At 35.2% G+C, this 12,873-nt stretch overlaps 2 protein-coding genes across 2 annotated transcripts in view; both read left to right on the forward strand.

The window, feature by feature from the left end:
• SH3BGRL (SH3 domain binding glutamate rich protein like) overlaps window positions 1-2,356 on the forward strand; it is a 67,368-nt gene extending 65,012 nt beyond the window's left edge. Inside the window, exons 3-4 of the mRNA XM_039863668.1 lie at window positions 57-137; window positions 2,197-2,356. Of these exons, the coding sequence (XP_039719602.1) occupies window positions 57-137; window positions 2,197-2,229 (114 nt within the window). The 3' untranslated portion in view covers window positions 2,230-2,356. The remainder of the gene's footprint in view (window positions 1-56; window positions 138-2,196) is intronic.
• Window positions 2,357-4,276: 1,920 nt separating this feature from the next.
• LOC120603301 (TLR adapter interacting with SLC15A4 on the lysosome-like) overlaps window positions 4,277-12,873 on the forward strand; it is a 30,298-nt gene continuing 21,701 nt past the window's right edge. Inside the window, exon 1 of the mRNA XM_039863669.1 lies at window positions 4,277-4,334. The gene's annotated coding sequence lies outside the window, so the exon portion shown is untranslated. The remainder of the gene's footprint in view (window positions 4,335-12,873) is intronic.

Here is a 12,873-nt window from a genome sequence, read left to right on the forward strand (position 1 = left end):
TTTCCTTTTCTTTTTTGTTGCATATTGCTAATTCTTTTTGCCTTCTTTTCACCAAGGACTATGATGCCTTCTTTGAAGCCAGAGAAAATAATTCAGTATATGCTTTTTTAGGCTTGACAGCCCCACCTGGTTCAAAGGTATGATTTTTTCTGATTTAAAAGCTATTTTATTATTGCTGAGTTTTTTAATCAGTAAGATTACCACCTTTATTAAGTACACAGATTAAGCCAGAGGTCATGTGATATAGCTGAAAGGAAATGTCCCTACTCTGCATGTACTTAATCTCTAGTAGGGTAGACAGATGTGCATAATCAAATACATAATTATGTGAGTAGGAGGTAGGTAGAGTGACTTCCCCATTAAGCTGCCCAAGGCAGCAAATTCTCATTGACCCATTTGCAAATAAGTGGTTAGCAGTTTTAAAGATTTCATTTTTTCAGCTGTCATTCACGGTTCTACATCGACAGAGCCTTATTAGTTCATAGCAAACGTCGTGGCATGGTAAACGTCTATTGTCTTTGTGTGCGGTAAATGCTAGCATCATCCATTCAAATTAACTAAGAGCATTTGAGTTTCGAAACTGGTCACTAAATTGCTGGCTAAATTTGGGGCTTTTTCTTTGCCAATAACAAACTAATTTTGCAAGTGGAAGTGTTCCACAGAGACTATATAAATAAAATAATCAAAAATTAAATTGCCTATATAATTAAGTATCTCAAAGCTATGGACTTTCTATACTTTGCCTTTTCCATAGGGCTTCTCCATACAGGCCTGCTTAATCAGAATGTATGGCCCTGCTCCATCATTTTAGGTTTTGCTATTACCAACTAATTTTATGTTAAACAGTTTCTTTGAACTCCAGCTCTTTGTCCAATGACGAGAGTCTCTTTTATTGTCCGCATTTTCATTAGAGACCATTTACTAGCATTGTTATCTGAGTCACTGTGAAATTCTGTTTCCTTGTCAAACTCTTTTCCCATGAATAAATGTATTATTTTAAGCTTTGTATAATTTAAGTCATAAGAAATGTTAGGTAAGGCATTTTTTTAAGCAAGTTAGTAAAACCCAAATTAAGTGATTTATTTCAGTGCAGATTATAGGAAGTAAGAAAGGAAAGATGGTCTGTTTTCTGTGACGACTCCCTCTCTAGGTAAAAGTAAGAGCCATTCGTTCATGTGTTCATTCAAGTATTGATTGAATGTCAAGCACTGACTTGACATTGATGGTGGGACAAATACAGAGAATACATTGTAGTCTCTACCTTCAAATTGTTTATAGCCTAGTGAGGGACATGCATAACATTATACAACAAATGTGTCTGCAAATAATTATAATTTAAGATGTACTCTGGTAAATTCTATACAGTTGGTAGAATAAAGTGCTATAGGTGTCCACAGGATATAGTCAGTCATACATTACTACTAAGGACTTTGGGGAAGGATTCACAGAGGAAGTGACTTTAGAGCTGTTAGGGATTCCAAAATACTTAAGTGACACTAAGGCATCTTTCACAGAGGCAGCAACAGGATACACTGCATTGGGATATAGCTGCACATGATAGTATAGTACTCTCCCTTTACCCATGAGGGATACATTAAGACTCCCAGTGGATGCCTGAAACTGTGGATAGTACTGAACCTTATATATACTATGTTTTTTCCTATACATAACAGACCTATGATAAAGGTTAATTTATACATTAGGCACAATAAGAAAGTAACAACAAAAACTAAAAATAGAACAATTATGACAGTATATTATAGTAAAAGTTATGCGAATGTGGTCTCTGTCTCTCTAAAAATATTTTATTGTACTGTACTCACCTTTTCACTAAAAGGAAGCACTTTACAGCTTCTCTTTGGCATATCTGAATTGCCAGCATCACTACTCTTGCTCTTTGAGGCCATTATTAAGTAAAATAAGGGTTACTTGAACAGAAATACTGCAACTCTATGGCAGTTGATCTGATAACCAAGACAGCTACTAAGTGACTACCAAGAAGGTATCATATACAGTGTGGATACGCAAGAAAAAGGAGCGATTCACTTATTGGGCAAGACAGTCTTTTCCAAGGACCACTTTCTGCTTTTTGACTATTAGTAATTTGAGCTAATACAGTCCAACCCAGATATACATGGGTATCTGCTTAAGATGTTTAAATCTATCTCTTTTTTTGTTGTTGTTTTTTCATTTCAGGAAGCAGAAGCTCAGGCACAGCAGCAAGCATGAACCTTAAACGTTCTGCCTTAAGCATCCTGGAAAAGGAGTCTCCATTGTTTTTATAAAGTAGCAAAATTATCTTGGCTTCAAAAGAAATAGGCTTAATGTTGAAATAATAAATTAATTGGTGTTTTCACATGCAAGCAATCAAAATGAATACATAATTAAATGTGAATATTATGATGAAGAAAATGGAGGATGAATGTAAAATTTTAAGTAGATGTCATGGAATAGTTTTGTTATCTGTCAAAAGGCATTTTATGTACTTCAGTGTTTTTAAAAAGCAAACACTTTTGCCCTTTGTTGGTATTATTATTGCAGCTGAAGTGTACATTTAGCTCTACATTGAATTTTAAAACGAGTAAGAGAAAGAATTTTGTTTCCAAATTGCCTCATTAATTTTAGTGAGCAAAAACATGTACTTTTTTGATGTGACGTTATTGTGACTAAAAAGTAGTTGCAAGTAATGTTTATGTTATGTCAGACATTGTAATTTCCTATGGTAATTACAACATTCCCATTCTTTTGTAGTTGAAGCTTCTATGTACTGAACCACAGGTTTTCTAGGCTTCTAAACGTAGCCTTTCCTCGCATGTTTCAGTGATCAGAACAGATGATCTCTCTCTCTCTCTCTCACACACACACACACACACACACACACACACACACAAATAGCTGCATTTAGTTGACAGAGTTCGCCTTCTACACAGCTATGATGCTGTCCTGTTTCTAAGTTGCTTGCTCCGGTGAAATATGCATATGTATGTTGCGGGAGTGGGATGGTAAGTACATTTAAAGTGGCATCCTTTGCAAAGAGTTCAGACTTTTAATTTACTACTATAAAATAGGTCAGCATTCATTGCCCAAGATTTTTTGGAGGAGCTCTTTGCTAAAAATATCTCAGTGGTTCCCCATTTTAAAGCAAAATGTGATTATAAATGCCACTATCTCTCAGATATTTGACCTTTATTTCAGCATGGGTATATATTGTGTGAATACAATAATCTAAGCAGAGAGACTATTTTCTATGCCTCTATTCCAGTGAATAGCACAAGTATCAGATAAAAGGATCGATTTTTAAAATGTTAATTCTAAGGACTTCTAAGAAGACAAGAAACATCATGTCCTAAATTACTTACCCCGAAGATATACATATTGTACTTTAGTTCCACATTACTTTATTACTAAAAACAAACACTTTTTCACTTTAAATTATGTTATCATATCATTTGAGGTATTCAAGTCTGTGCTCTTTGCCAAAATCAACTTATAATGAACACATGGCTTTGTTTACTGGGATTCAAACTTGATATGATGCTTTAAAATAAACAGTACTTGTAGAAATATAATTTATGTGTTCCTGGAGTTTCTAAATAGTGCAATAGTAATTTTAGATTTTTTTAGAGGGTGAGGAAGGATTAAAGAAATAACAAAGAAAATAATTTGAATGCAATTTCTAAATTTCTTTTTTAGGGTCCTGAATTTTGTAATACATACTGGAGTCAAACAAAGACCTATTCCATTGTTTTGTGTACAAAAATATGCTATGGAGAATGCTAAAGAAAATAGGGTGCTTTGAAATAGATTCTGGAAAATATTTTAAAAAATTGATCAGTATTTTTTTCTGAGCTTTATTAAATTCTGGTGATGCTACTTGCAATATGCTATGTGGACGTTTTTATTTTTATTTTAGAATCAAATAAGTTAACACTGTCAAAAACAGACATTCTTCAAAAATAGATGACTTTTTTGAAGAATATATATATATTAAAGAATATATATATATATTTATATTTATATTTTATAAATATATATATTTATAAAAAAAATATTTATTTTTATTTTAGAATCAAATAAGTTAACACTGTCAAAAACAGACATTCTTCAAAAATAGATGACTTTTTTGAAGAATATATATATTATATATATATAAGATATTAAAAGGAAATCATGCTAAAATAATTTTTAATATCTTTTTAATATCTTTTATATATATATATATATATATATATATATATTAAAGATTGGATTGAGTCTTCCTAAACTGAAATCTTTCATTTTGTCAGCTGAGCACTACAGATGCAAGGGAAGCAGGTGAAATTCTGAATATTAAGGTGAGTTTACATAGAATTTTCACAAAATTTGCCTGGAAAATATAACTATTGCTACTTGTTATATTTTGACATCTTTTCATTTGTAAATTAGACCTGCTAATTTTTTTTTTTCCAGTTTAGAGCTGATTTGCACTTAAGAATGTGTGATCTTCAGGAAATTTTCATTTTCACCAAACAACACAAATTGGTTGCTGATTGTATTATTAAATGTCCACACTTCTTTGGGAATCTGAGTGTATGGGAAACGAAATTTTGAAACATAGATTATTGATTACTTGCTTGGGAAAATCTAAATATAGAGAATTTTGTGGAGTTGTTTTTCATTGCATATATTCCATTAATTCAGCAAAAGGAAAAAGAAAGGGTCCCATGAATTTTATTAACCAGCTGTGGAGGTTGAAAGATTAGAAAGATTGATATTGATCTTATTTTTTCCTCTGTAGAATACATAGGCATTTCTTTTTTTTTTTTTGAAGAATTCCAATAAAACCAAGTAAGAGACATTCATGCTTGATTAATTTGAACCTTCTGATTTTCTGCCCCCACCTCCTCAACCTTGTTTCTGAATATTATCAGTCACCGCCTTCTTTTATTAAGCAAACAAAATTTTGAATTTCCACCTAAATAGTAATCATTACTGTTTATATAATTATTTTAGCATGATTTCCTTTTTAATATCTTCTTTGATATATAATTCACATCCCATAAAATTTACCCATTTAAAGTATACAATTCAGTGATTTTTAGCATATTGTGAGTTATGTAATCATCAAAATTAAATTCTCTATCCATTTAGCAGTCTCTCACTAACTCCCACTCCCTCAGCTCTATATAACCACTAATCTACTTTCTATCTCTATGGATTTACTTTTTCTGAACATTTCATATAAATAGAATCATACAATATGTGGTCTTTGGTGACTAGCTTCTTTGAGATACCATGTTTTTTTATCTTCATCCATGTTGCGATATGCATCAATACTTCATTTTTTATTGCCGAATAATATTCCGTTGTATAGATAGAACCATATTTTTTTATCAATTAATTAGTTGATAGACAGTTGGGTTGTTTTCATTTTAGGCTATTATGCATAATGCTGCTATGAATATTTATGTAATATTCATTTGAACAAATGTTTTTAGTTTTTTGGAGTGTATGTATAAGAGTAAGTCATATGGTAGTTGTATTTATAACAATTTGAGGATCTGCCAAACTTTTCTAATGTAGCTGTACTATTTTACATTTCTACTAGCAGTATATGAGGGTTCCAATTTCTTCATTTTCGGGCCATCAGAATTATTATTTGTCTTTTTTATTATAGTTATTCTAATAGCTGGTTCATTATAATATCTCATATATATATTATATATATTAGTCATTATATATATAACATATATTATATATATATTAGTCATTATATGTATATATATAATATATATATATGATGTTGAACATCTTTTCATGTGATTATGATTATTTGTATATCTTGCTGGTACTCTCTATCCATTTTTTACTTGGATTATTTGTCTTTTTATTGTTGAGTTATAAGTGCTCCTTATAGATTCAGAATACAAATATTACCAGATATGTGATTTGCAAATATGTTCTCCCACTCCCACTCTACTGTCTTTTTATTTTCTCGAGAGTGTCTTTGAAGTACAAATTTCTTAATTTTGATGAAATTCCAATTTGTCTGTTTTTTTAGTTGTTACTTGTGCTTTTATTGTCATATCTATGAAAACATGGCCTAATCCAAGGTCATAAATATTTACTCCCGTTTTCATTTTTGACAGTTTTATAGTATACTTCATACACTTAAGTCTATGATCCATTTTGAATTACTTTTTTCACATGACATGGAGTAGGGATTCAACTTAATTTTTTTTGCATATGAATAGCTACTTGTACAAGCACCATTCACTAAGATCATTTATTCCCCCATTGAATTGACCTGGCACTATTGTAAAAAATCAAATAATAAAGATGAGAGGGGTCAAGATGGTGAAGTAGGCAGATCCTGAACTCAGCTTGTCCCACAGAAACACTAAAACTACAATTACATATAGAATAACTGTTGGTGAGAAAAACCTGAATACTAGCAGGGAAGGGTTTCTACAATTAAAGATATAAAGAAAAAGTCACATCAAGGCAAGTAGAAGGGGCTTCGCTCAAGATAGTTGAGTAGATAAATGCTGTGCTTGCCTTCTCTCACAATTATATCAAATTACAACTAAACTACAGAACAGCCATCACTGGAAGTCACCTGAGGTCTAGTTGAACAGAAGTACTACAACTGGGAACATATAAAAGAGGCCAACTTGAGGCTGGTATGACTGATCCCACACCTGCGTGTGGCATTTGAGAATTGAGAGGGATATCTCAGCTGCAGAAGGCCCCTAGATGAGTGAAGGTTTTTGGCCCTACACCGGGCTCCCCAGCCAGGGCTTCAGTGCCTGGAAGAGAAATACCCACAAGTTCCATTGTGAAAGCCAGCAGAGATTGTGGTTCAGTGAGACAGAGCATGGCTGGAGTTGCAGACATTCTCCTTAAGGGGCGCACACATGGACTTACTTGCTTACAGACTCACTTACTCTGGCTCCAGTGCTGGAGCAGCACACTGAAAGGTGACCACTTACGTACAAGGAGGAACTGAACTGTCTGGCTTCAGGGTGAGGGCTGTAGGGACAGCTTTCTCTCAGACAGAAGTGCTAGTACAATTCATTGTTTCTTTGGTGAGTGCTCACCTCACCCAGTGTGGAGATGCAGGCGGCCACCATATCTGAGTCTTAGTCAACCTGGCTAACACTGGTCACCCTACCCTGGAGATTCCCTGAGACCCTGCCTCACCCAAATTTCAGATAGACCCAAGCCGCCTCCAGTGGATTTTCCATACAAAAGGCCTGTAGCAGCCCATGCTGTGGACTTTCCTCAAATCTCTCAAAGGCTTACAAAACCCAAGCAAGCACATCTGGCCTCTAGTGCCCCATAGCTCTTGCTGAATAGCCCCTAGCTCAGCATAGTGGCAGCCTGCCTCGGTTCAAGACTTGGACTCGCAAGGCACTTTCAAACACAGTGTGTGGCGGCTGTCTATGGATTGCTCGGTGACTCTTGCCAGGTTGCCTTAGGCAGAGCACAGGCTGAGGCTGAACTTGACCTGAAGTGGGGCCCCTCCCAAAAGGTCTGGGGCTGGCACACCCAGTGGCTGGTTTCTAAGCAAGCTGGAGCACCACCCGGGGCTGCATCCAAGGACAATACACCCAGAGGGCGAACTGGACAGGCACTAGAGTGCTGCTAAAGTAAATCCTATTTATTATCTCAGCCACTCACAACCAATAAACCCGAGGGTCAGTCCTTCTCACTGATATGCAAACAGCAACTAAAGCTCAACTGCAACAGGAGGGCACACAACCCACACAAGGGACACACCTTGAGCACTATGCTCAGGTGAACAGGGAAGACTGCCACTGGGACCCATAGGACCCCTACTAAATAAGGCCACTCTACTAAGACTGAGAGACTTAAGAGCCCTAAATAATACATAGGCACAGACACAGGGAGGCAGCCAAAATAGGGAGACAGACATGTCCCACATGAAAGGACAAAATAAAGTTCCAGAAAAAGAACTAAACAAAATGGAGACAATCTACTAGAGCAGAGTTCAAAACACTGGTTATAAGGATGCTCAAAGGACTTAGAGGAAGAGTAGATGGACTCAGAACTCACACAGAGATAGACAACAGAAAAAAAAGGACCAGTCAGAAATGAAGCATACAATAAGTGAAGTCTATATTAAGAGGAAACAACAGGAAGTTGGGTAAAACAGAGGATTGAATATGTGATTTAAAAGATAAAGTCACAGAAAACACCCAATCAGAACAGAAACAAGAAAAAAAGAATAAAAAATGAGGGTAGTTTAAGGGGCCTCTGGTATAACATAAAGCATACCAACATTTGCATCATAGGATTATTAGGAGATGAGAGAGGGCAAAGAGTTAAAAACCTATTTGAAGAAATAATGACAGAAGACTCCCTAACCTGGCAAAGGAAATATACGTACAAGCCTAGGAAGTGCAGAGAGTCACAAGATGAACCCAAAGAGGCCAACATCAAGACATATTATAATTAAATGCCAAAGATTAAACACAGAGAATCTTAAGAGCAGCAAGAAAAGCAGTTAGTTACCTACAAGGAAGCCCCCATAAGACTGCCAGCTGATTTGTCAACAGAAGCTTTGCAGGCCAGAAGGGATTGGCAGGAAATACTCAAATAATAAAAAGCAAGGACCTACAACCAAGATTAACCAACAAAGCTGTCATTTAGAATCAAAGGATAAATAAAGAGCTTCCTAGACAAGAAAAAGCTAATGGAGTTCATCAACACCAAACTAGTGTTACAAGAAATGTTAAAGGGCCTTTTTAAAGAAGAATAAGAAGGCAAAAAAAGATTTTTAAAAGATGAATAATAAAATAGCAATAACTACACATCTAGCAACAATTACTCAATGTATTAAATGCTCTAATCAAAAGATAGGGTGGCTGAATAGATAGGAAAATAAGATCCTTACATGTACTGCCGACAACAGACTCACTTCAGATTAGAAGACACACAGACTGAAAGTAAAGAGATGGGAAAAGGTATTTCATGAAAATGAAAATTTAAAAAAAAGCTAAGGTAGCAATATTTATACCCGAGAAAAATAATCTTTAAAACAAAGACTATAATAAGAAACAAAGAAGAACCCAGTAATCCCACTTCCAGGGATTTATCCAAACAAACCTAAAACACTACTTTGATGGGACATATGAATTCATATGTTCATTGCAAGATTATCTACAGTAGCCAAGACATGGAGGCAATCTGGATGTTCATTAGTGGATGAAAGGATAAAGTTGAGATGGTACACATATACAATGGAATATTACTTAGTCATAAAAAAAGAATAAAATCTTGCCAATTGCAACAACGTGGATAGACCTAAAGGGTAGTGTGCTGAGTGGAGTAACTCAGACAGAGATAGACAAATGGCATATGATTTTGCTTACATGTGGAATCTAAAGAGTAAAATAAAACACAAACAAACTCATAGATATAGAGAACATTTTTATGGTTGCCAGATAGTAGGGGTTTGGGAGGATGGATAAAATAGGGGAAGAGTTTAAAAAGTAGAAATTAGTAGTTACAAAATAGTCATGGGAATGTAAACTATAGCATGGTGAATATAGTCAATCATAGTGTAATAACTATGTCCAGTGTCAGATGGATATTAGATTTATCAAGGTGATCACTTTGTAAGTAATATAAATGTCTAATCACTGTCTTGTACACCTGAAAATAATATAATATTGTATATCAACTCTAACTGAAAAAAATTAAATTATTTTTAAAGAGGTAGGAGGGACGAGATGCAGTTTAGTCAGGACTCATAAGCGCAGTGTGGCGTCCTACAGGAGAGAGCGATATCACAACTATGTAGGTCCCTCTGAAGGAGTGAGATGTTAGAGCTCCACATTGTGCTCCCAGCCCAGGAGACCTGCGCCAAGAAGAGAAGCCCCCATAACATCTGGTTTTGAAAACCAGTTGGGCTTATATCCATGAGAGCCAAAGGGCTGTAGGTAACTGAGACTCCACTTAAAGGGTTCGTGCGTGAACTGTCTTGCTACAAGTCCCAGCACAGAGGAAGCAGTTTGAAAAGCACTTAGGTCATAAAAGAGATTCATTGATTAATTTTAGGACAACTGCTGGAGGAGTAAGAATTTGTTGGAACTTTCTTCATGGATGGAGGCACTGGAGGGCATGATTTTAATTCTCATTCCAGTTATCTAGCCTGGCACTGGCAGAGCTCAATTCTGACACACTCCATTCCAAAACAGTTTGCCCTGCTCCAGCATTCCCTTGAGGACACAACCCACCCAACCTGCCTACTCTAGCTGGAGGCCCTCTCAAGTAGCCCCTGCCCTGCCACTCACAGCGGGAGGAAAGAAACGAAAGAGACTAATATATATATATTATATATCAATATATATATTGATCCTCTCTCTCTCTCTCTCTCTCTCTCTCTCTCTCTCTCTCTCTCGTGAGAGTGAGAGTGAGAGAGTACATCTCAGAGTGAGTGAGTACATCGTTAAGTCCACACATGGGCCCCTTAAAAGTCTGCAACTTTCTCAGCTATCCATCTCACTCAGCCACAATCTCTGTTGATTTTCAGAGCCAGAAGTTGTGGGGATTTCTCTTTCTGGCACTGGAACCCTAGGATGGAGAGCCTAGCATGGGACCAGGACCCCTCACTCTTCTGGAAGGACCTCCGCAGTCAAGACATTTCTCCCGATCCTCAACAGCTCATTTAGCATCTCCACCCCTACCAGTCTCAAGTTGGCCTCTTCTGTGTGTCCCCAGTTGTTCAGCTAGATCTCAGGTGACATCCAAAGGTGGCTATTCTGTAGTTTAGTTGTAATTTTGATGTGGTTGTGAAAGGAGATGAGCACAGCATCCTGTACCACCATCTTGACTGGAAGCCTCACCAACACATTATTTGTTGCCTTTTTCATAATACCCATCCTGACAGGTGTGAGGTGATATCTTGAAGTGGTTCTGATTTGCATTTCCTTGATGGTTAGTGATGTTGTGCATCTTCTAATGTGTATGTTGGCAATTTGTACAACCTTTGTGGAGATTCATGTCCTCTGTACCTTTTAAAATCCGATTGTTTTCTGATGTTGAGTTGTATGAGTTCTTTATGTATTTTGTATATAATCTTTTATCAGATATATCATTTGAAAATATCTTCTCTCATTCAGTAGGTAGCCTTTTCACTTTGTTGATGGTTTCCTTTGCTGTGAAAAGGATTTTTAGTTTGATATGTTGACATTTATTTGTCTTTTTATTGCCCTTGCCCAAGGAGACATATCCAAAAATATATATATTACTAAGAGAATGTCAAAGAGTATATTGTCTATGATTTCTTCTACAGGTTTTATGGTGTCAGGTTTTATATTTAAGTCTTTAAATTATTTTGGATTTATTTTTGTATATTGCGTAAGAAAGTGGTCTAGTTTCATTTTTTTTTTGCATGCATCTGTCTAGTTTTCCTAACTCAATTTATTGAATAGATTGTCTCTTCCCCATTGTATATTCCTGCCCCTCCTGTCATAGATTAAATGACCATATAAGCATGGCTTTACCTCTGAGCTTTCTGTTCCATTGATCTATGGGTCTATTTTTATGCCAGTACCAAACTGTTTTGATTACTACAGCTTTGTAGTATAGTTTGAAATCAGGGAGCATGATAACTCCAACTTTGTTTTTCTTTCTCAAGATCATTTTGGTTATTTGTGTTCTTTTGTGATTCCATATCAATATTAGAATTCTTCACTCTAATTCTGTGAAAAATGCATTGGTATTTCAATAGGTACTCCATTGAATCTGTAGATTGCTTCAGGTATTTTAATATCAGTTCTTCCAATCCATGAGTGTGGCACATCCTTCCATTTATTTGTGTTGTCTTCAATTTCTCTTATAAGTCTCTCATAGTTTTGAGTATACGTCTTTTGCCTCCTTGTTAATTTACTCCTAGGTATCTTACTCTTTTTGATTCAATTGTAAATATTATTGTATTCTTAATATCTCTTTCTGGTAATTTTTATTTGTGTATAGAAGCACAACGGATTTCTGAATATTAGTTTTGTATCCTGTAAATTTACTAAATTCATTTATTATTTCCAACAGATTTTTGATGCAGACCTTAGAATTTCCTAAAAATAGTAATATCATATCATCCGTAAACAGTTTTATGTTTTCCTTTCCAATTTGGGTGCCTTTTATTTCTTTTACTTATCTGATTCCTAGGGCTAGGACTTCTAATACCATTTTGCATAAAAGTGTTCAGAGTGGGCACCCTTGTCTCGTTTCTGACCTTAGAGGAAAAGCTTCTAGCATTTCACCACTGATTATGATGTTAGTTGCATTTTTTTAATATGTGATCTTTATGTTAAGGTATGTTCTCTGTCTCCACTTTGTTGAGATTTTTTTTTATCATAAATAAGATGTCGCATTTTGTCAAATGCTTTTGCTGCATCTATTGAGATAATCATATGATTTTTATCCTTCATTTTGAGAATGTGGTATATCATGTTCATTAGCTTGTGAATATTGGATCACCCTTGCATTCCTGGAATAAATCCCACTCGATTATAATGTATGATTCTTTTAATATATTGTTGAATTTGTTTGTTACTATTTTATTGAAGATTTTTGTATCTATGTTTATCAGGAATATTGGCCTGTGATTTTCTTTCTTTTTTCTTTTTGTACTGTCTTTAACTGGTTTTGGCATCAAAGTAATATTGGCCTAATAGGATGAATTTGGAAGCATCCCTTAATCTTCAATTTTTTTAGAATAGTTTGAGGAGGTAAGGTATTAGTTTTTTCCTTAAATGTTTGGCGGAATTTACCTGTAAAGTTGTCTTATCCTGGACTTTTGTGTTTCAGGAGTTTTAAAATTACTGATTCAATTTTATTGCTAGTAATTGATCTGTTCAGCTT

Source organism: Pteropus medius, unplaced genomic scaffold (assembly GCF_902729225.1).
Source record: "Pteropus medius unplaced genomic scaffold, Ma_sr-lr_union100, whole genome shotgun sequence".
NCBI lineage: Eukaryota > Metazoa > Chordata > Mammalia > Chiroptera > Pteropodidae > Pteropus > Pteropus medius.